The sequence below is a fragment of the Hyaena hyaena genome, unplaced genomic scaffold (assembly GCF_003009895.1).
Source record: "Hyaena hyaena isolate Hyena2069 unplaced genomic scaffold, ASM300989v1 scaffold_2569, whole genome shotgun sequence".
Taxonomy (NCBI): domain Eukaryota; kingdom Metazoa; phylum Chordata; class Mammalia; order Carnivora; family Hyaenidae; genus Hyaena; species Hyaena hyaena.
Window position 1 is genome coordinate 1 of NW_024083206.1, and position 22,110 is coordinate 22,110.

General features: G+C 63.2%; 2 protein-coding genes across 2 annotated transcripts; one reads left to right on the forward strand and one right to left on the reverse strand.

Moving 5' to 3' along the window:
• The first annotated feature begins 8,583 nt into the window (after positions 1-8,583).
• DPP7 (dipeptidyl peptidase 7) lies at positions 8,584-12,092 on the forward strand. The gene is made up of 13 exons (XM_039225683.1): positions 8,584-8,766; positions 8,841-8,954; positions 9,032-9,171; positions 9,247-9,410; positions 9,591-9,726; positions 9,799-9,880; positions 9,988-10,151; positions 10,279-10,339; positions 10,673-10,791; positions 10,872-11,028; positions 11,130-11,194; positions 11,541-11,611; positions 11,729-12,092. Exons 1-13 carry the CDS (start codon positions 8,685-8,687, stop codon positions 11,862-11,864), a joined length of 1,491 nt encoding a protein of 496 aa, XP_039081614.1. The 5' UTR covers positions 8,584-8,684; the 3' UTR covers positions 11,865-12,092.
• A 569-nt stretch (positions 12,093-12,661) lies between these two features.
• On the reverse strand, positions 12,662-21,561 carry LOC120227604 (endoplasmic reticulum mannosyl-oligosaccharide 1,2-alpha-mannosidase-like). Its single transcript, XM_039225682.1, has 11 exons — positions 21,550-21,561; positions 21,303-21,457; positions 20,893-21,005; positions 19,384-19,569; positions 18,592-18,740; positions 18,042-18,230; positions 15,995-16,185; positions 15,060-15,180; positions 14,341-14,538; positions 14,119-14,250; positions 12,662-13,588 (listed from the first exon to the last, which is right to left on the reverse strand). Exons 1-11 carry the CDS (start codon positions 21,559-21,561, stop codon positions 13,376-13,378), a joined length of 1,659 nt encoding a protein of 552 aa, XP_039081613.1. The 3' UTR covers positions 12,662-13,375.
• Positions 21,562-22,110: the final 549 nt, after the last annotated feature.

Below are 22,110 nucleotides of genomic sequence, written 5' to 3' on the forward strand. Positions count from 1 at the left end.
TGCGGCTGTGCGGCCGCTGGTGCCCTCGAGGGCTGAGCCTGGCGCCTGGAGCCGGCCGGGCCTGCAGCCGTGACGCCGCAGCCTCCGCTCTCGCGCAGGTGCCCTCGGGCGGCTATTCTTCCATCAGCAACGTCCAGGACCCTCGCAGTCCCCAGCCCCGGGACAAGATGGAGAGCTTCTTTCTGGGGGAGACGCTCAAGTACCTGTATCTGCTCTTCTCCGACGACCCAGACCTGCTCAGCCTGGACACCTACGTCTTCAACACCGAGGCTCACCCCTTGCCCATCTGGGCCCCGCCTAGGGTGGGGTGACGCCCCTGCGGGCTCTGCCTCATGTGACACCTTCTAACTGTGATTCAGTATAGTCCCGTCCACTGGCGGAGCCTTGTTTGTTATTCCTGTGAATCTTTAATCATGTTTACATTCCTGAGACACTGACATCTTCTCTTCAGTCAGTGCACGGGCTTATTGTGGCCCAGAGTCTCTGCTTGTCCCCACTGGGTCCCCAGGACCCACATATGTTTGGAGATGATCTGAAAGGATGGCCTTACATGCCATTCATGCCGGGGTCTCAGAGCCTGTGAGTGTCTGTCCTGGAGGGTCTGGGGGGGGCCCTGTGACCTGCGATTCTGGGCACTGGATGGCTGTGGTGTTTACACGTTGGACTCAGGGATCCTCCCCTGGCCTTGCAGGAGCGAGGAGGGGCGGGTGGACAGGTTCAATCTGCTCCTGGACCACCCGATAAAAGGACTTTACCGACAGCATAAAAGTAGAATTTCCCGTGTTGGTAAGTGGGTCCTTTACCGTGAAACATCTCTGTGCGGCGTGAGAGCCGCTGTTGGTTTGGGACACTTGTCACGGCAGCGCAGGGTTGTTGTGTTTCCTGCGCGGTCATCCACCCGTCCTCGAAACAGACGTTAGCAAACACGCACCTTCCCCGTCGTCGCACGAGGTAGCGCATCTGTGCGGGGCTCGAAGGTGTACGTCTCCGCCTGGCACGTAAGCTGATCACCTACACCAGGCAGCCAGTCATGCGGGTTTCGCCCACGTTCTGTTTTTCATTAGCTTTTTCGTAATTCATGAAGGACATAAGTTCACAGAACACAATACTTGGACAAATTGGAAAGATCAGCACAGAGAAGAAAAGATTCCCGTAGGATGGCGGAGCACCACTTACAGCCCCTCGTTCTTCCCGGAACAGCCGCAGATCCACCACAAGCAGTTTGACAATAACAGTAACAGAATTATGAGCAAAAGCAGAAAGTATAGCGGCTCCATAAAAGGAACAAAATTTGTCGCTAGAAACTGTAAAGTCCACACTTGAGAATTACTAGAAAAAGGCTAATAAAAGTGAATGAAGCGTTCTCAACGAAAAATACACTCGTGGAAGTAAGGGAAGGGAAATGAGCGCACGGAGATTATCCGAGAAATTATCAGAAGGAATAATTATCAAAAATTATCTCACATTGAAATCCACCACGAGGGACTAGTGCGTCGGCGGAGCTCAGTGGCTGCAGCAGCGAGGAGCCCACCACCCAACAGGAGCGCGGAAGAGAAGTGGGAACCGTCAGGGAGCCCAGGCGATTCCGGGTCCCACCCTGCACAGGCGCCACATGTGCGTTACATCAGGGGTCTCGGAAGGGCCAGAGGTATTTGAAAAAGTGCCGAACGCCCAGCACATCTGGTGTCCAAGGAGTAAGTCACAAATTCAAGGGCCGTGACTTCCTAGAATTGACACAAGGAGACGACACCTGGGGAAGTGGCGAGAGGGCCGTGACCGCAGTGGGAGCCGACCTGTGTCACGAAACCCGCGGCAAGGCCAGCTGCCAAGGGGGTGGAAAAAAACCGGAAGACTAGAATGGAATGACCTACTTTGACAAAGGGAAAAGTTGTCACCCCAGAAATCTATACACAGCAAAACTGACTTAAAAGTGGCAGAGTTTGGGTGCTCCCAGGGGATCGCTGAGCAGCTCCCTGCCAGTTGGCCTGACGGGCATGAAGTGCTGCCAGGAGCCCGGGTGGAAAGGAGAAGATGCCGGACGGTAACTCCGTTCTGTCAGAGGCCCAGCTGCGGGCGGTGTAAAGTCCGGTGATGTGTTCGGTCGCAACTCCAATTTGTGTCCTACAGGATTTAAAACATCCTCTTGGGAAATAATGAAGGGCTTACGTTTGGGGCCCGCGGTGTGCAAAGCGAGTTGCGAGGACAATAGCACGGAAGCAGGTCAGGAGGGGTCTCAGGGACGGCTGGTGGATGTGCGCACCAGACTCTTCGAGGTTCAGGACGTCAACCGTGGTGACCACAGGAAATCATCGAAGAGATACACCTGAAAGGCAAGGAGAAGAGTCAAAGTGGTTCACCAAAATTTTTAAAAAGAAAAAGTTCATGGGAGAAATGAGAGACAAAGAAGGATTAAGATAGAAAACCAGAGCGAGATGGGAGGAATAAAGCTTATTGGTAATTACGTAAAGTGAAACTTCAGCAAATTCAGAGCTTGGCAGAATGGACCAAAGCAGCGTGACCCAAGTCTGTGGTGCCTGGCAGCGCCTCACTGTGGTTCCTAAGACACAGATGGATTGGAGGTGAAAGCTGGGGGAGATGGGCTAGGAGAGAGTGGCTTTGCTAATGCCAGACAAAATAGGCTTTAATTCAAAAACTGGGGGCACCTGGGTCAAGCATCCAACTCTTGATTTCAGCTCAGGTCATGATTCCAGGGTCGTGGGATCGAGCCCTGCCTTGGGCTCCACGCTGAGTGAGTGTGTGCTTGAGATTCTCTCTACCTCTCTGCCCCTCTCTGTTGCTTGCACACCATTTCTTTCAAATAAAAAAATTTTTAAAAACCTATAAGAGGTCAATGTAGATGCAGCTTATTTTGTTTGTATTCAACCAAATAAACATTTCCGTGGGGGACAGATGAGGCCACTGTATATTGATAACAGGTGGGGTTGTAAAGAGGAGAGAGCAGTTACAAACACACCAGACAGCAAACAGGCAGAAATAGCCAGGTCTCCAGTGGCGGTCAGAGACTTTCATTAATCACTTTCAAGATGCATAGACCCTCTAGCAGAAGATCAGTGAGGAAGCCGAGGACGTGACCGGTGCTATAAACCAGCTAGAGCCAGCAGACGGGGAAGTGCTCCTCAGGGGCACATGGGACGTTCTCCAGGCTATACCTTAGGCCACAAAACATGTATTCGTGCATTTTAAGTTTCGTTCTTTCCTTTTTTTTTTTTCTTTTTTTTTTTTGAGAGCAAGCACAAGCTGGGGAGGGGCCAGAGGGAGAAAGAATCTTTAGCAGGCCCCACGCTTAGTGCAGAGCCTGACACTGGGCCTCAATTTCACAACCGTGAGATCATGACCTGAGCTGTAATCAAAAACTCATACACTCAACTGACTGAGCCACCAAGGTGCCCCTAAACATTTTATTTTTTCATAAATTCTGTGCCCAACATGGAGCTTGAACCCACAACTCCAGGATCCAGACCTGCACATTCCACCAGCTGAGTCGGCCAGGCACCCAATATATTTTAAATGATTGGAAGAGGGGCGCCTGGGTGGCTCAGTCTGTTGAGTGTCCAACTTCGGCTCAAGTCATGATCTCACTCGTGGGTTCAAGCACCACGTCAGGCTCTGTGCTGACAGCTCGGAGCCTGGAGCCGCTTCGGACTCTGTGTCTCCCTCCCTCTCTGCCCCTCACTCCATACTCTGTTCCCCCCCAATAAATACACAATCAGTGGGTCAAAGGGGAAATTAGAAGGGAAGTTAAACATTTTTGGAGATGTATGAAAGTGAAAGCACAAAGTACAGAATTTATGGGATGCAGCAAAGGCTGTGCTCAGATCAAAATCTGTAGCTTTGAATGCCTACATTAAAAAAAATAAAATAAAAGGTACCGAGGCACCTGGCTGTCTCAGTTGGTGGAGCACACAACTGCTTATCTCAGGGCTGTGAGTTTGAGCTCTATGTTAGGCATAGAGCCTACTTTAAAAATAATAATATAAAAGGAATAAACATCTCAAGTTAGTACCTAACTACACACCTTGAAGAACTAGGAAAGGAAGAGCAAACTAAGCCCAAAGCTTACAGCATGAAGGCAGTGAGTGGAACGGACACGAGTAAAATAGAGAACAGGAAAACAATAGAGATGGGCCACAAAACCAAAAGTTGGTTCTTTGAAAATATCAGCAAAATTGACGAACCTCTCAGCTAAACTGACAATGAAAAGGCAAATATCCAATAACTAAAATCAGAAATGGAAGTGGGGGCATCACCTTATAGAAAAATTTCACACCAGCAAGAAGCCTGGGATCACATGGCTTCACTGGGAAATTCTGCCAAACATTTTAAAAGTTGGGGCACCTGGCTGGCTCAGTCTGTGAAGCGAGCAATTCTTGATCTCCGGGTTGAGTTTGAGCCCCACGTTGGGTGTAGAGATCACTTGAAAAAAATCTTTAAAAAAACCCCACAATATTTTAAGAGTTAACACCAGTCCTTCTCAGACTCTTTCAGAAAATTGAGAGGAGGGAAAACTTCCTAAGTAATTCAGTGAACCCAAAATTACCTTGATATCAAAACCAGATACAGACATTTCAATAAAAGAAGACTGCAGACCAATATTCCTTGTGAATATTGATGCAAAATTCCTTAGCAAGACACTGGCAAATAAAACCTGGCAGTATATTTAAAAGACTTTACACCATGATCCAGGATCAAGTGGAACTTACCCCAGGATACAAGGTGGTTCAATATAAGGAGATCAAGCATGCACACAACAGAATAGAAAGGACCCCAAGCACATCGTGCTGAATGACAGAAGGCAGCTCCAAGAGGAGAAAGGAACAGCAGTGCCTTCCATTAGTAGAGCGCGTGGGGAAAACACACGGTCACCACAATGGACGGAGAAAAAGTATGCGACAAACGCCAACACTCGCATGGCAGAAACACTCATGAAACTGTGGGTAGAAGGGAACTTCCTCAACAAGAGAAAGGACAATCACGGGAAAGCCAACATCACACTCAAGATGAAAGACGAAGCTTTTTCCTCTAAGACGAATACCTGCTCCCACTGCCACTAAAAATAAAAGGCATTCAGTTCGGAATGGAAGGAGTAAAACTGTCTCTATTTGCACATGATATGATCCTGTGTACAGAAAATCCCACAGAATTCACAAGAACACAATAGAATTAATAAATTCGGGAGACTTGCAAGGCACTCACTCGATCAGCAGTCAAATCGTTATGTTCCCAGGCACCTGCTGTGAGCCGTCTGAAAAGGACGTTAGGAGAGCACCTCCATTTAAAATAGCACCTAGAGCTGGGACGCTTGGCTGCCTCAGTCCGTGGAGCATTTGGCTCTTGATGTTGGGATTGTGAGTTCCAGCCCCATGCTGGGCATAGAACTTACTTTAAAATAAAATAAAAATTATATCTAAAAGAATAAATACGGATAATTTTAACTAAGGATATAATGTACACCAAAAACTACAAAACATTCCTGAAATAAAGAAGATCTACATGAGTGGAAAGATATTCTTTGTAAATGGATAGGAATACTTAATTTTATTATTTTCTAAAATTTTTCAATGTTTATTTACTTTTGAGAGAGAGAGGGAGACACAGAACCTGTAGCAGGCTCCGAGCTGTCAGCACAGAGCCCGACGCGGGGCTCGAACCCACGAACCGTGGGATCATGACCTGAGCCGAAGTCGGACGCTTAACCGACTGAGCCCGCCAGGCGCCCCAGGAATACTTAATTTTAAGACATCGGTGCTAGACAAAAATGATCTACAGATTCAGTGCCATCAAAATTCCAACAGCCTTTTTTTTTTGCTGAAATGGAAAAATGAATCCTCAAATTCATGAGGAACTGCAAGGAGCCCCCAATAGCCAAGGTATTCTTGAAAAAGAACCAAGCTGGATGACACAAATTGGCCAATTTAAAAGCACACTACGAAGGCACGGTGTTCCGAGCAGCGTGGCGCTGGCCTCAGGGCAGAGACGAGGACGTAGGTGACGGAGGAGCCCAGAAACAAACACATCGGGGGGCGGCCGATCGATGTTTTGCAAGGGTATATAGGGTGACTCGGTGGGAAAGAACTTTGTCTTCAACAAACAGTAACGGGAAAACTGGATTTCCACATGCAAAGAATGGAAGTTGGACCTTACTTCCCGCTGCATACAAAGCATTAAGTAAAAAGCGATCCGCGACCCAAAGAGCTGAAACGTCCGGCTCCTAGAGCAGCAGCGATGGCGGCGTGGGGGCGAGTGTCCGTCCCAGCGGGCCTCGCGGGGCTCCTCGGGCCACACTCCAGCAGCACAGGCGCCGGTCGGGTCGGACTGCACCCACCGCCAGAATGCAAACCCACGGAATGGGAGAAAATATTCATAAACTACATATCTCATGAGGAATTTATATCCAGAATATGTTTTTTAAAATGTCTAGAACAACAAAACACTACTAATGCTCAATAACAGACAAATAAAAGCACCTTTTATGACACGAAAGGGGGCTCAGTATGAGTGTGCATAGTTGAGCCCGCGCACAAATGTGGCCCCGACCTCCCGTGCACCTCCGGCAAAGCCCGCATTACGGGGACCTGCGTGGGGTCTCTACCCCCCCCCCCCCCCGCTGCTTGCAGCTTTGAGGACTGAAGGGGGCAGAGCGTGTTGGGGGCAGGCGGGGCCTGTCTCCCCAGACCTATGGGCTGTGGAGGGGGAATCAAGACCCAGCTTTGGCCCCCAGTCCCCGCCCCGCCCCAGGGAGCTGGGAGAAGGGTTTCTGGACCCCGAGACGTACCCGCACGCTCAGGGCCACCAGGTGGGAGCAAGACAGGCAGAATCAGAACGCACCTCGGGCCTTCCCGGGACCCCCCAGGCATGGAGAGGCTGCCTGGAGGGTTTGGAGGGGAGGACATGGCGGGTCTGCAGCCGGGGTGTGAGGCGCCTGAGCTGGGAAGAAAGGACGAGAGCAGGGCCAGGCCGGGGGGGCGGGGGTTGCGGGGAGCCCTTCCGTCCCGTCGTGGCTTCCACCCTGCAGAGGCCCTGGACGCCCTGCGAGGGCAGCTTGCTACTCGACACAGGACAGGCAGCCCTGGGGGCGGGTACGGGGACACAGGAACAGGGACACGGGGAGGCGGGGACATGGGAGCTTGGGGACACAGACACAGCATGGGGACAGGGGGACACAGGGAGAGGGACACGGGGGCACAGGGACACAGGGACGGGGATAGGGGCACAATGATGGGCAAACAGGGGCACGGGGACACGGGGACACGGGGACACAGGGACGGGGACACGGGGACACGGGGACGCAGGGACTGGGACAGGGGATGGGGAGAAAGGGACGGGGACAGGGGCATAATGGTGGGCAAATAGGGCTAGGGACACAGGGACATGAGGGTGGGCACACAGGGATAGGGAGACGGGGACATGAGGGACACAGGGAGAGAGGGATGGACACACAGGGGCGGGGGCACAGGGGCATAGGGACGGGGGGACATGGGGACGTGGGGACACAGGGCCACAAGGAGGGGGACACGGGACAAGGACAGGACATGGGGACGGGGAGACACGGGGACAGGGACACAGGGATGTGGGGGTGGGGTGGGGACAGGGACTGTGCAGTGATTGTGGTGCGGCTCTAGGGGACCAGGGGGTGACCACGCCCATGGGGTGGTATGACATGATGGTCATTGTCACCATGCTGGTTGCCACAGTGACAGTCCTGGGACAGTGTGTGGGGCAAAGGGCTGCTCCCCAATCTGCCTGTCCTGTCCTGGGGCCCCGGGTTCTCAGGCTGCAGCCAGAGCGCAGGACCCCAGCCCAGGCCTGTGCCAGCACTAGACAGGTAGGACCTGGGCACGGACTGGGGGGTGTGCTGACCAGGGCCAGTCTTGGCACCGGGCCGAGTGACTCCCCTTCCCTCTGCGGCCTCAGGCAGGGGGGTGGCTCTGCTGATCTGGCCCCTCACGCCTTCCCGGGACTGGATGCCAGGGGTGAGGCGGCCCCTCTGGTGTGTGGGCACTGGTACCAGCCACAGCCTCTGGCACTGAGGGGCAGTGAAGGGAGCGGCCTGAGGGGCTGGGGTCAGGGTCCCAGCAGGGCCTTGGGCCACCTCCTCCCGACCCAGGCTCTCAGCAGCCGCATCTCTGCACTGTCCAAGCCCCTGCTTGGGCTCTGAGGTCCCTGCTGCAGCCACAGGCCTCCGAGCTGCCACCACCCCATCTTCCCGAGCCTCCCCCCTTCTTCTCGGGGGTCACCCCTGCCCTCTAGAGCCAGCCCTCCCCAATGGGTTGCCCGCAGGGGCGACCTGGCCCAGGACATCACCTAGTGGCCATGAGGCTGGGAGGGGCGTGGGTGTGTGTGGCTCAGGGAGGGGCAGCCAGACAGCTGGCGGGTCTCTCCCGCCTCCCCGGGGTTCGGCGGTGGCCCCTCAAGGACAGGCGGCCGGGTGCACGTCCCCTGTCCTGGAGCCCCAGGCCCTCGAGCCCGCTCCCGCTTCCTGTGTCTCCACGGCAACCATCTCTGTGGCAACACGGTGGGAGGCGGGAACCTGGAGAACCTGGACCAAAGGCCTCAGGAGCCCGGCAGGCAGGCCGGGGAAGGTCGGGCCCAGAGCCCCGCCCCGCCCGGGATGTCACGTGAGGGTGGCCCGCCAGTCATGTGACCGCGGCCACGGCGGAGCAGAGATGAGCGCCCAGCTGCTGCGGCCCCTGCCCTGGGCCCTGACCCTGCTGCTGGCACTGGGGCCGCGTGGCCCGGAGGCCGGGGGTGAGTGCGGGCCCGTGGGTGTCCCCCGCCGCTGTGCCCGGCGTCCCCGAGCGCTGAGCACCGCGCCCCTCCAGCCCACAGAGTCCCCCAGTGTGACTTCCAGGAGGTCTACTTCGAGCAGCTTCTGGACCACTTCAACTTCGAGAGGTTCGGCAACAAGACCTTCCTCCAGCGGTTCCTGGTGTCAGGTGAGGCCTCCCTGGGGTCCCGGGGCCCTGAGGTCCTGCCTGTGCCTCACCCGCTTCCTCCCGCCTCCGCCCGACAGAGAAGTTCTGGAAAAGGGGCGAGGGGCCCATATTCTTCTACACGGGCAATGAGGGGAACGTGTGGTCTTTCGCCAACAACTCGGGGTTCATCCTGGAGCTGGCGGCGCAGCAGGGGGCCTTGGTCGTCTTCGCGGAGCACGTGGGTACTGGTGCTGGGGGCGGGGGGGCGGGGGGGGTGGCCGGCCCGGGCTCAGTGTCCCGGCGCTGCCCGCAGCGGTACTACGGGAAGTCGCTCCCCTTCGGAGAGCGGTCCACGCAGCGCGGGCACACGGAGTTGCTGACGGTGGAACAGGCCCTGGCTGACTTCGCGAGGCTGCTCAGCGCGCTGCGGCGAGACCTTGGGGCCCAGGACACCCCCGCCGTCGTGTTCGGTGGCAGGTGGGTTCTCGCCCTTCTCATTTCTCCCTGAGGCCCAAACGTGTGCTCGGCCTCAGCGCCAGAGTTTCCGGGGGGCCTAGAAGTCTCAGGTCTTCCTGGGGGCACCGTGGGCTCTGACAAGGGAGAGCGGAGGGGGTGCCGGGGAGGCCGTGCGCCCAGGCGCTCCTTGTCCCCCCGCAGCTACGGGGGGATGCTCAGCGCCTACATGAGGATCAAGTACCCGCACCTCGTGGCTGGGGCGCTGGCAGCCAGCGCGCCCGTCGTTGCTGTGGCCGGCCTCGGCGACTCCTACCGCTTCTTCCGGGACGTGTCGGCGGTGAGTGCGGGTTCCGGGGACGCGGGCCGGGCCAGGCTGTGGTGGCAGCAGCCACAACGCCTCTTTCTGCAGGACTTTGAGGGCCAGAGTTCCACGTGCGCCCAGGGCGTGCGGGACGCGTTCCGGCAGATCAAGGACTTGTTCGCACAGGGAGGTGAGGAGGACCCCCTGCACCCCAGGGAGCACCCCTTGCCTCGCTCCACGCCCCCATCCTCGCCCACAGCAGCCTCCAAAGGCCATCACCCTGCCCTCTCCCGGCAGCGTACGACACGGTCAGCCAGGAGTTCGGCACCTGCCAGCCACTCTCCAGCCAGGACCTGACCCAGCTCTTCGGGTTCGCCCGGAACGCCTTCACCGTGCTGGCCATGATGGACTACCCGTACCCCACCGACTTCATAGGGCACCTTCCTGCCAACCCGGTCAAGGCAAGGCGACGCTGGCTGGGACCTGGGGAAGGCAGCTGACGGGCCCAGCTGCCCTAGGGTGGACCAGGGAGGGGTGAGCTGGGGAGGGGGCTGGGCTGAAGGGGGGGTCTTTGGCTGGCATCCCTAGGTTGGCTGTGAGCGGCTCCTGAGTGAGACTGAGAGAATCAAGGGGCTCCGAGCGCTGGCTGGTGCGTCTGCCCCTTGGCCCTGGGCTTGGCGCCGAGCGTGGGGGGTGGACGTAGCTTGGGGGCAAGGGTCGTGTGGAGGCCAGGAGCACAGATGCCCCGGCGCAGCCCCTGGCCCAGCGGGGGGGAGGAGGGGCTGGGCCCTGCTCCATGGGGTCTCTGAAAAAGCCCCAGGGGAGAGAACGGCACACCCGGCCACGGCCTGGCCATTGTCAGTGGCCAGAGCAGCAGCTGAGAGCCCCGCCCCCAGGAAGCCCGCTCCTCACGGGGCACGTGGCCCCCTCTGGGGGGCAGGCTGCATGCACAGGCCCCCGGCCCAGCGCCCCTCTCCTGCAGGGCTGGTGTACAACTCCTCGGGCACGGTGCCCTGCTATGACCTCTACCTGCAGTACCAGGCCTGCGCGGACCCCACGGGCTGCGGCTCAGGCGCTGACGCCAGGGCCTGGGATTACCAGGTACGGGGCACCGCACGGAGGTGCCGGGGGCGGGAGCCCCGCCCTCCACCCCGGGCTGACCTGTATTGGGCATCCCGCAGGCCTGCACCGAGATCAACCTGACGTTTTCTAGCAACAACGTGTCCGACCTCTTCCCCGACCTGCCGTTCACCGAGGACCTCCGCCAGCAGTACTGCCTGGACAGGTGGGGCGTGTGGCCCCGGAAGGACTGGCTGCACACCAGCTTCGGGGCGGGAGGTGAGGCTCCCTCTGCCAAGCTGACCCTGCTCCCCCAATCCCCCGTGGCTCAGACCTGGGGAGCCATGCCCAGTTTCCACCCACACGTCTGTCCCTTTCAGACCTCAAAGCTGCCAGCAACATCATCTTCTCCAACGGTGACCTGGACCCCTGGGCCGGGGGCGGGGTGAGTCACGGCCGGGGCCTCCTGTGCGGGGTCTCCCTGGGTTTACTAGACTCTGCCCAGGAACCAGCTCTGCCTTCGCCGACCTCCACACCGTGGCTCGGGCCACCTTCACTCGTTCCCACTTCACCCGCCTTCCCTTCTTTGTTTTCTCCTCTGCTTCTTAACGTGAACTGACATCTGATGTGTTCGTCTCCGTCTTTCCCTTTTAACGAGGCCGTTCAAGGCCAGGTAGTGTCTTTAAATCACGGCCTCAGCTGCGCCCCTGCCCCCCGTGGGCGGGCAGAGGCGGGGTCAGCCGCGGCCCAGAGCACAGCAAGCAGCTGACGGAATGTCCTTGCTGACACAGATCCGGAGCAACCTCAGCGCCTCCGTCCTTGCCGTCACCATCCAGGGGGGCGCTCACCACCTGGACCTCAGGTGCGGTCCGGCCCCTGCAGGGGAGCGGCGTGCGGTCACGGGCGCGGCCAGACGTGGGTGGAGGCGGGGTGAGGCTCGGGCCTGCTGTGTGGCTGAGGCCCCCGGCTTATTCCTCAGAGCGTCTCACCCAAAGGACCCCGAGTCTGTCCGGGAGGCTCGCAGGCTCGAGGCCAGGCTCATCGGCGAGTGGGTGCACACGGCCAGACGAGAACAGAGGCTGCAGCTGGCCCGGCGCGGGGGTCTTGGAGACTGAGGCGCGCTCTCCGACTTGGAGCCAGACCAGACTCGCTGGGGAGCAGCTCAGGGCTCTGGGGGTGAGGGGCTATGGCCGACAGAGGGGCCAGAGGAGAATCTGGTGGACTGGCTGTGTGCAACGCAAAGCATGTAGTCTGCAGTCCTCGCGGGGGACAGAGCGTGCGTGACCTGTACACGGCTGCGGCCTCCCAAACCAGCCACGTGCTTAATAAAACCTAGCCCTCAACTCATGTGTGGTCTCAGGGCAAGAGGTGGGAGCCAGGGCTCTGGGGGGGCCCACTGGGGGGCCCCCACATGCTGACCAGGCCCCTGGGTCAAAGAGCAGCTGACAGCCAGAAGGGGGATGGAGCCCTGCACTCTGCTCCAGGCACAAAACACACGGGATTAGCGGCCAAGAGCAGAAGGGAACCCAAGAGCGGTCCCGGCCCCCAGAGGTGCTGGGGCAACAGGGAGCCTGTCCAAGAGCCAAGGTCCCGCCCAGCACTGGGAACCTTGGTCACCGCAGAGACAGGTTTCTAAGGGAAAGAGAACCTTCTGGAAAAGAGTATCCCGTAGAGAGAAGTCAGGCCTGACTGAAGGGGCAGGGTGCGGAGCAGGGCCTGAGTCGGTGCTCAGGAAGGGAGGCTGCAGGCGGTGCAGGGCCAGGTGCAGGGCGTCAGCGCCCAGGGGAGCGGGGACTGTGTCCACACCTCCTCTTCCAAGCGCGCCAGGCTGCGGGTGACGGTGGCACAGTGACGCATGAACCACCCACAGCTCAGGGAACAGGGGGTCTGCCACAGACACGGGAGACAGCGGTCAGGGCAAAGCCACTTTTATGTTGCCTGGAAAGTCCGATCTGTCGGGTGGTCCAGGAGCAGGATGAACCTGCCCAGCAGCCCTCCCCGCCCCTCCCCGCCCCTGCAGGGCCGGCGGAGGATCCCTGAGTCCAACGTGTAAACACCACAGCCGTCCAGTGCCCAGAATCGCAGGAGGTCACAGGCGCCCCGCTCCGGCCCCCCCGAGTCCTGAGTCAGGGCACTCACAGGCCGAGACCCCGGGCTGAACCGCATGACAGGCTGTCCCTTTAGCTGCTCTCTGAACACAGGTGGGTCCTGGGGACCCAGAGCGGCCCCAGGAGACAAGCAGAGACTGGGGCCACGTGAAAGACGATTGGGGGTCAGGAATGTAAGTCGTGACTCAAGCAGGAATGTCCCCCAGCGGATAGGACCTTGGCGATTCACAGCGCTGTCACGCTGACCTTACAACATCCCGTCGTCGTGAGAACCACACGCCGGAAGCGCCAGGTCAGGGGCAAAGCCCCTGACGGCCGGCTGCACTGACCACCTCTGAGGCCCTGAGACCTCAGGTTCAGGTACCCCCTGCGGTGTATCATCGGCCGGACCTGGAGCACACAGTTGGCCGAGTGGACACTGCGGTGCAAGGTCAAGACAGTGGGCCTACCCAAGGCCAGGGTTCCGAGAACAGATACCCAACAAACATGAGATATGTGAGTCGCGAGCAAGAGCCCTGTCACCCCACCCTAGGCGGGGCCCAGATGGGCAAGGGGTGAGCCTCGGTGTTGAAGACGTAGGTGTCCAGGCTGAGCAGGTCTGGGTCGTCGGAGAAGAGCAGATACAGGTACTTGAGCGTCTCCCCCAGAAAGAAGCTCTCCATCTTGTCCCGGGGCTGGGGACTGCGAGGGTCCTGGACGTTGCTGATGGAAGAATAGCCGCCCGAGGGCACCTGCGCGAGAGCGGAGGCCGCGGCGTCACGGCTGCAGGCCCGGCCGGCTCCAGGCGCCAGGCTCAGCCCTCGAGGGCACCAGCGGCCGCACAGCCGCACAGCCGCACGCGAGGCCCAGGTCAAGGTCCGGGGCGGACGACCCCAGGGCGTACCGGGGGGCCGCAGCTCCTCCAGAGGGCCCCTCAGAGATGCCGGCCGCCCTCACCTGACCCGACGGGAAGGGCCCCCTCCAAGGCCCTGAGAGCGCCCGACGAGTCCTGAACCCACCGCCGCACACGCCACAGGGCGGACGTAGGTCGAGTTCAGGAGCGCTCTCTGCCGGGGTGGCTGGTGGCTGGTGGCTGGTGGGTGGCGGGAGCCTCTGAGCCACTGCCCGACGGGAGACGGGTGGCGGGAGCCTGGAGCACGGGGGTGGGGTGGGAGAGGGCCGCCCAGGGCCCCACGGAGGACCCGGGAGGGGATGCGCCCCGAACTCCCGAGGCCACGGGGAGCCCGCCCCCCCACCCCCGCCCCGGCTGCCGGGCGCTCACCCGCGTGTACTTGTTGAAGCTCTGCAGGATCTCCCAGCCCCAGTCCTGGTACTTGCGCTCGCCCGTGAGGCGGTGCAGGTAGAACAGGCTCTCCACCGTCTCCGGCCGCAGGAGGTTGTGCCTGTCGGCCGGCTGGGGGGGAGGACACGGGGTGAGCGGGGCCGGCAGCGGGGGGAGGGGGGATAAGGGCGGAGCCCGGCCCGGAGCCCGGCCCTGGCTCACCTTGACCTGCACGTCCTTGCGGTCGCCCTGGGGGTACAGGTTGAAGTGCACGATCTCGGGGCTCAGCCCCGTCTCCATCTGGCGGTTCATCTGGTAGCAGGTGTCCATGAGCGCGCGCGCCAGCTCCATGTGGCCGGCGGGCAGGCCGTGGTGGGCGCCCAGAGCCAGCGTCCCTGGCAGGAAGCACACCAGGTGGTCCTGGAACCAGAGCGTCTCCTCACCACCGGGGGTCGGTGGCCGCGAGGGGCGAGGGTGGGGGCCGACCGGGTCCAGCGCGCTCTCAGGCCTCCCGCATCCCCGGGGGTCAGGGGGCCTCAGCGGGGACTCCTCGGGGTCCACGACGGCAGGACCACGGACAAGGGACTCGACCAGGGGCCCCGCACCTGCGGCTCCACGTGGGCGGGGGGAGCAGACGCCGACCCCCCCCAACAACGATGGAGGGCCAGCGGCGGGAGAGGAGCAAGCAGAGCCGGGGAGGGGGAAGGGGAGGGGGTGGAGTCTAGGACGCAGGGAGGGCACACAGGGTCCCCGGGGGAGGGGCCAGGGGCCCCCAGAGCCTCCTTGCCGCGCCCAGCAGCGCATCGTCGACCTGGGAGGGCTCGCGCTCCGCGGCCAGAATCTCAGCGATCTCTCCCACGTAGGGACTCGAGAGGCCACCGGGGTCGGGACAAACGGGTGGGGGCGGCCCCCACCCCTTCCCGGACCACGCACGTGCTCACCATCTTGGCGCTGAAGCGGCCGTGGGCCAGCTCTCCCACGAAGGTGAGCTTCCGGGGCTCAGATTTGCGCAGCAGGTGCCTCTTGATCCCCTCGACGGCCTCGACATAGTCCTCCAGTAACCTGCCCGGACCGGCAGCGCCCGTCGGCTGGGGCCAGGCGGGCGCACCCCCACCCCACCGCCCCCGCTGCCCAGACACGGGGACAAAGCCACGAGCTGCCATCCCCACGCCGGCGGCCGAGAGGCCTGGCCCTCTCAGGGGTGGACCGCGCCACACTGGAGGTGGAGGCTCGTGGCAGTCCGCGGCCCGGGGCACGCGTAACGCTGTGCCCACCGCTGCCCTGAACTGGGTCGCTCCTCTCAGCTAGCACCCCGGGACCCCGCGTGCCCACCGCGTTCTCTCAACGTCCCCGCGTACAGGCTCCTTGGCCCTGATGCCCTGGTCTCTGCCCGTAGGGGCGGGCCTGGAGCTGCCCCCCAGCGGCCCGGGGTCGCGGTCACCCCCTGGCTTGAGACGTCAGGGACGTCCGGCTCCCTCGCGAGGGTGACCTGTGTGTTCCCGGCTGCGCGACGGGCTCCCCGCTGCCCTGCTGCCTGGGAAAGCAGCCCACGGCTGAAGGGCCACCCAGGCAGCACGGGGAGGCCCAGGTGCCCCGGCTGCCATCTGCCGGGGAGCGGAAGAGCAGAGCGACCCCACGACCCCGAGGAAGAGGGCGCGGCCGGGCCCAGACCCCAGGCCCTGCCCGGCGCGGAGGGGCCGGGGACCTCCGTGACCGGCCAGGCATCCTCCCTGGCACGAAGGCCCTGCTCGGAAGACACGTCCCCTTCAGGAAGGACCGAGTCCGGGTCCCGCACGGGCTGCTGCCCCCGGACCGAGCACTCGGGCCGAGGCGAGCCTCGGGGACCCCGCCCCGAGGCCGCAGAAACAGGCCTCACTGCGTCTCCTTCTTGCCGCCCTGGATCCACTGCTTCAGCAGGTACTCGTAGTAGCTGTCGGCCCGGGCGCCCAGCGTGAACACGCCCAGGTGAGTGAAGAGGCCGCTGTGGGTGCTGATGAACATGGGCACCAGCCCGTCCTTCTTCCCCGGCAGGGAGTGCACACGCCGAGTCACCTCCTCCGCCGCCTCCTGGGGCACACCAGGGGAGAGTGCGGGTGAGCGGGGAGGGGCCGGGGGGGGAGCTCGGGCCGGCCGAAAGCCGGCCTCGTCGGCTCTGCCCTCCAGCACAGGCGGCCCGCTCCCAGCGGAGGCCTGAGGAGCCTGGTGTCCTGGCCCCCGGCGCTGCAGCGGGCGGGGCGTTCTGAGGACGGCCCACCCTCACTCACACGCCGCTGCCCCGACGGGCGGGCAGATGACACGGGCCGGGACGACAGGGCGGAACCGCGCCTCGGGCAGGGGGACCCTGTCTGAAGGCCACGGCTCTGGTCCCCACGACCGCCTGCCCAGGCGTGGCCGTCTGCTCCCACCCGCCACGGGGAAGGCAGGCACGTCTGTTTCCGAGCCCGAGGTCGCTGCTCGCCCGCCTGGTGGACTCCTGCTCGTCCTTCAAGACCCACCCAGCCTCCGAACCTCTGAGCTCCCCCGTCCGGCCCAGGGGGCGCCGCGCGTCTGTGCTCCGCGGCTCTGTGCACACTGGATCGCGGCGCTCAGGACCCTGCCTGGGGCGCGACTTCCTGGTCTGCGCCCGGCACGCCCGCCCGCCCCCGTTTACAGACGCTCCGAGACAGGCGCTGCTGGAATCCCTCTCTGGTCCCGGGAACTACGGAGACCCGGCATGGTGACGGCGCCGGGCTGGTGGCTCACGAGCAGACGGAGGAACGCTGAGCCTTCGGACTACGAGCCAACGGCAGGAAGGCCGCGGACCCATCAAGGAGCAGGGAGGGACCCGGACGCCCTCCTCTCCCCGGGAGACGGACACGGGGCCTGCGGGCGTCTGGAAAGCGCCGCACGTCGTTACTACGCAATCCGGGCCCACAGGGGACACCCTCACGCACCTACTGCGACGAGGGCTACCCGCAGAGACCGGAGAAGCAGCGCGGGCTGCCGTGGAGGAGCCCGGGCCCTGCACGCGCCTGGAACCTTCTCCCAGGAGCGCCGCTCTTACCACCCGCGTGGGAAACGCCCCAGCTGCTCCCCAACACACGAGGGCCCGGACAGAACCGGTCCGACCGCACCCCGCCAGCTGCTCGGCCACGAAAAGGGCCGCTTCGGACACGTGCTACGCCACGGACGTGCACCCTGCGGACGCCTTCAACGCAGACGAAGACACCACGCGCGCAGCCACCCCCGCAGACCCGGCCACGGACGGCCACGCCTGAGGACCTCGCTCACGCCACGTGTTCCAGACAGAAAGTCACAAGCGGTAAGTCGATTCGCGGCTGCCGAGGCAACCCGAGGGGCCCGGCGTGGCCACTCAGGGGTGCCGGCCTACTTCCTAAGGTGAGGACCCAGGACTGGAACCAGACGGCGGCGGCGCGACGTGCGAGCCAAGAGGCAAAATTTCCTCACGCTGGGATCACAGCTCAGGTTTTAAGGAAGAGGAAGAGGGGCAGGAAGGAGCGCTAAGTCCACAGGGTCCCCCGCGTGCCGGAGACTCACCCACGAGGAGCCGGCCCACGGCCCACGGCGGAGGTGGGGATGGGGTGGTGAGGAGTGAGGGCCGTGAGGACCGTCAGCAGCGGGCTGGCAAGGCCGAAAACCGTGACCGCGGGGCCGCCCCTCGGGGCCACGTCAGCACGAGGGACGCTGGCGGCTGGGACCCCAAGGCCGCGGGCCCGCTAGGATTCAGCCCCCAGTCGACGCCCTTAGGGGCCCCGCCCGCGTCTGCTAGCAAGGGGAAGATGGGAGCCACTGAGGAAAGACGAGGAGCGAGAAGCGAGAAAGAACACGCGACGGCGGTCCCGCGGCCCGGGGTCAAGTTCACGCAAACCTGCGCTCGCTGCCACGCGCCCAGGGCAGCTCCGGCGGCAGCCCGACCCCCGTACCTGGAACTTCTTGTTTCCCGTGAGGCGGGAGAGCTCTCGGAACTCCAGCTGAATGCTCGTGACCTCGGCCACCGTGCTGTCCGAGGTCCAGCGGGGCGGGTGGGCGGCCCCGGTGCCGATGTTCACGTCCGAGTACGGGATCTTGGAGGGCGTCTGGAACGCAGGCAGCAGCCGGTTCCCAAAGTCTTCCTGATGACGAGACACGGGGAGGACCGAGGCGTTCCGTCACACGGCGGCTTCGGCCCCGTCCCACGACGCCACCCCGCCACCCGCTGTCGTCCCGCTAGCGGACGCGGGACCTCGCCGGCTTCCCGTGGCCTCGGCGCGGGACGGCAGCAAAACCGAGCCGGCCCCGAGGAGCCCCAGGAGCGCTCCCCCGCGGGTGGCGACGGGCGGCGCGACGCCTGCTCCCGCGAGAACGGGACTCTGGCGACGGGGCGGAGAGGGAACCCGCGATGCCCCCGGCCCCCACCCCCGGGAGCCCCTCGAGCCGCCGAACCGCCGCTCACGCGCTCCAGACGTGGGTCCCTGCGGGCGCGCGGACACTCACGGCCTTTCTCAGGAAGAGGTCGTCCCCGGACAGGTGGTAGGCGCTCAGGAGGCCGCCCAGGATGCGGATCGTGCTCTCAAACAGGTTCACGTCCACGTCTTTCTGAAACCGCAGCTTCTTAGACACCCATTTCCGGGCCTCTTCAAACTCTAGGACACGACACGGTGGGGGTGGGGGTGCAGGTTACCGGTCCTGGCGCACCCGTTCCCGCTCGCTCACCCGCCCCGGGGCCACGCGCATCTTCATGTCTCTCCCCTGCAGCGCGTCGACGTCATTTCCCACGGCCGGGGGGACGCACGCCGGAGCCCCCCCGCACCCAGAGGAGAGGGAGCCAGCGCGCAGTCGTGAGCACCAACGGCCCGCGGGTGAAGGGCACGGCGCAGAGGACCACGTGAGGGGCCGAGGGGGAGGCTTCGGTCTATCCAGAACACTCGAAATGCATTTTGACGGATCGATCCGGAAAGACCCGAAGACCTGTGACCTTGACCGCTCCCCAGGTGCGTGGCCTGAGGAGGACGTGAGGCAGAGGCCCAGGGCCTCATCGCATCACGTGTCACCTCCCGCCAGGGAGCCCCCGTCCGGCTGCGACAGAGCCCGGGGCCAGCCCAGGTCCTCGGCCGGGAGTCTCGAGCGTCCCGAGCAAAGCAACGGCCCGTCACCCAGGAGGAGGGAGAGCGCGTCAGACGGAATCAGCGGCGTCTACACACTCCGGGGCACGGCTCGCTCACGCCCGCGCCCGAGCGTCACACGCGCCGGGGGCACTTGGCCGCCGGCGAGGGCACGAGCAGATACCTTTCTTCAGGCCCAGAATCCACATGGTGTCCAGGGCGTCGATCAGCGTAAGTCCCAGGCCAAACCACTCGCTGAAGGACCTGGACACGGGTTTCAGCTCGTCGTGGCCCCAGGCGAACTTGCGGTATCCGGTCCACGCGTGGCGGAAGGCGTCTATCACGGCCCTCTGACGCTCGTTCGGGGAGGCTGCGAGGAAGAGAGCGGGTCGTGGGCGCTGGTCCCGCTCGGGGACCGAGCTGAGGGGCGCCCCGTGGGGTGGGGGCGGGGGGCACACTGTCCGGGGCCACGGGGCAGCGGTGCTCAGCCCTGAAGGTCGGGGCACAGGGTCGCAGGTGGCAGCCTCGCAGCAGGACGCGGCGGCCAACGTGGAGGCGGCGAGGTCTCCAGGCCCCGCACGTGACATCTCGGCCTCTCGGCCGCCTGGCCTGGGCCCGTCCACCTGCACCAGACGCCCGGCAGGCACGACCCTCTGGGGCCGCAGGGGACGCGCGGGGAGCAGCGGCTCTGAGGCGGCAGGCCGGTGCCCGCCGCCCCGCCCCCAGCGCCGCGCTGTACAATTTGGCCGTGGGAGGATGGGACGTGGCGGGCCTCGTCTCGCAGGCGCCCGCGTCGTGCCTTAGCGGCTCTGGACGCTTTCAGGGAGGAACCAGCATGCGGCAGAGGGGCCCGTGGCCGCCCGGCGGCCTTTCCGGGGCGCCCGCGAGAGCGACTGAGGTGGTTTCTCCTCCGCACACGTCGGAGGACCCGGCACAAGTCACAGGGCCGCCACGCGGGCAAAAACGTGTACGTCGACGGCCCTGCGACACGTGTCCCCTCGGTGTGGTCCGAGGCCCAGGGGCGGAGGTATACGTAGCCGCGACATCGGTCCTCAGAGCCCCGTGACCGCCCTGCCTCCCCCAACATGCCAGGGCCGCCCGGGAACGTGCGTACCGGCGCCGGGCTCCCCCTTCCTCCTTCCTTCGGCAGTGACAGCGACAGGAAGGCAGGGTCACGGCCCGGGCCCCAGACTCAGCTGACCTGGCGCCAGCCCCCGCTCCGGGAGGCCAACGGCCCTGGCCGTTGCTGGCCTAGCCTCGGCTCTCCTGCCTGCAGAATGGGCCCAGGACAGGCCGATGACCTGTGATAGGCCACGAGAACAGGAGCGTACAAAGCGCCTACGCCCAGAAGGCCCTCAAATACTGGGGCCAAGACCCAGGACCCCCAGCATCCCGCAAGCAGCGGCCGCACCTCTCCTGTCCGCGGGGCCCCCGCCGGACACGGACGCCGGCAGCTCCCACACAGGCGGCCCGTGGCTGCGGCGCCGGGCCCCAGACCACGGGCCGCCAAGGAGCCCAGGGTCCTCACCAAGGCTCTAAGGAGCGCTGGGGCCCGCCGGGGCATCAAAGGGCGACCCGTGCCTGGAGGGACAGCGGGCGCCGTGCCGCCCACCCCGGTGCCCACCTGGGTGTCTACGCGCCCTCTCCGTCACGACGTCGGGTGAGGCCCAAGGGGGTGCAGCTGGGGCCTTACCTGGTTGGTTCTGACTCCCGGGGGCCGGCGAGGGAGGCTTGGTGGGGGGGCCCTGTGCCTTTCTCGAAGGAAGTTCGGTGCCCTGCTCGGGCTCGATCACCGCGCCCCTCCAGCTTCAGGGACAGAAGGAAGAGCAGTCAGCCGGCTCCACGGCGGAGACGCCAGCGCCCTGTGGTCGCAGCCCGGCCGGGCTCGCCGTGGCCGTCAGCCCCACGCGCCACGCGGGACGAGAGGAGATGGCGGGGCCCCGCCCCCGCCCCCACCAGGGTCCCCCGCTCTCCGCCGTCTGCTTTGGAAGGACAACCCACTTCACACACCACGCTGACCCTCCTCCCCTTCGGTTTTCAGGAAACGTCAAACTGGCCTCCGCGCATCTGCGCTTCCTGCCTCGTCTCTGACCCTCCGCGTACCTGACCACCGTTCTCTGCGTGCTTTCTTCCTGACGAGCGTCGCCCACCACCTCGTCCCTCCGCCCGGCGTCATCCTGCCTCTGCTCCTTCGGGTCTTTATCGGGGGCTCTGATCTGCAGGTGGGGTGGTCCCCGCCGGAAATGCCTCTGAGGCTTCTAGATCAAAACAAGGGTCGCTCGTGAAAACAGATCAACAGCAGCCTAGGAGCTGCCCCTCCCGGTTCCGCACGGGACGTTCTCCCTGTCACACTCGAACCCATGGACAGCGTGGACCGGCTGGTGGCGCGCGGCCCGCAGAAGAAACGCCTTTCCTTTTCCGGGACAACAAGCAGATTTGGCCCAGAGATCCTTTCTCGCGCTCTCAGGGCCCTGACCGACCGGGACGGAGATGTGCCAGCGGGCCGGCGCAGCCCTGCACGGTGCCTTAGACTCCTGGCTCGGGAGGGCCCCGGGCTGCCACAGAGCCTTAAGGTAGCAAGAAAGGGTCGGAGCCGCGTCCCCGCGAAGGGACCGCACAGAACTCTGTTGCAGGCCTGCGCCCCAGGACTCCCGCACTTCGTCCTCGGAAAGGGGTGGCCAGGGCACCGGGTCCAGGGGCGGAGCGCAGGGGCCGGGCGCAGCCCGTTCTCGGCAGAGGGCGAGGAGGCCCCTCCCCCGCAGGACGGGAAGGAGACCGACTCCACTCGGGAATCGAAAACACCTCTGCCGCCCGGTGCCCCCAGAACACGTGAAGACCTCCTCGTTGTAAAGACGCAAGGGACACAGAGCCGGGACCCCCGTGGCCACGAGGGCGAGGTCTGGCCGCAGCA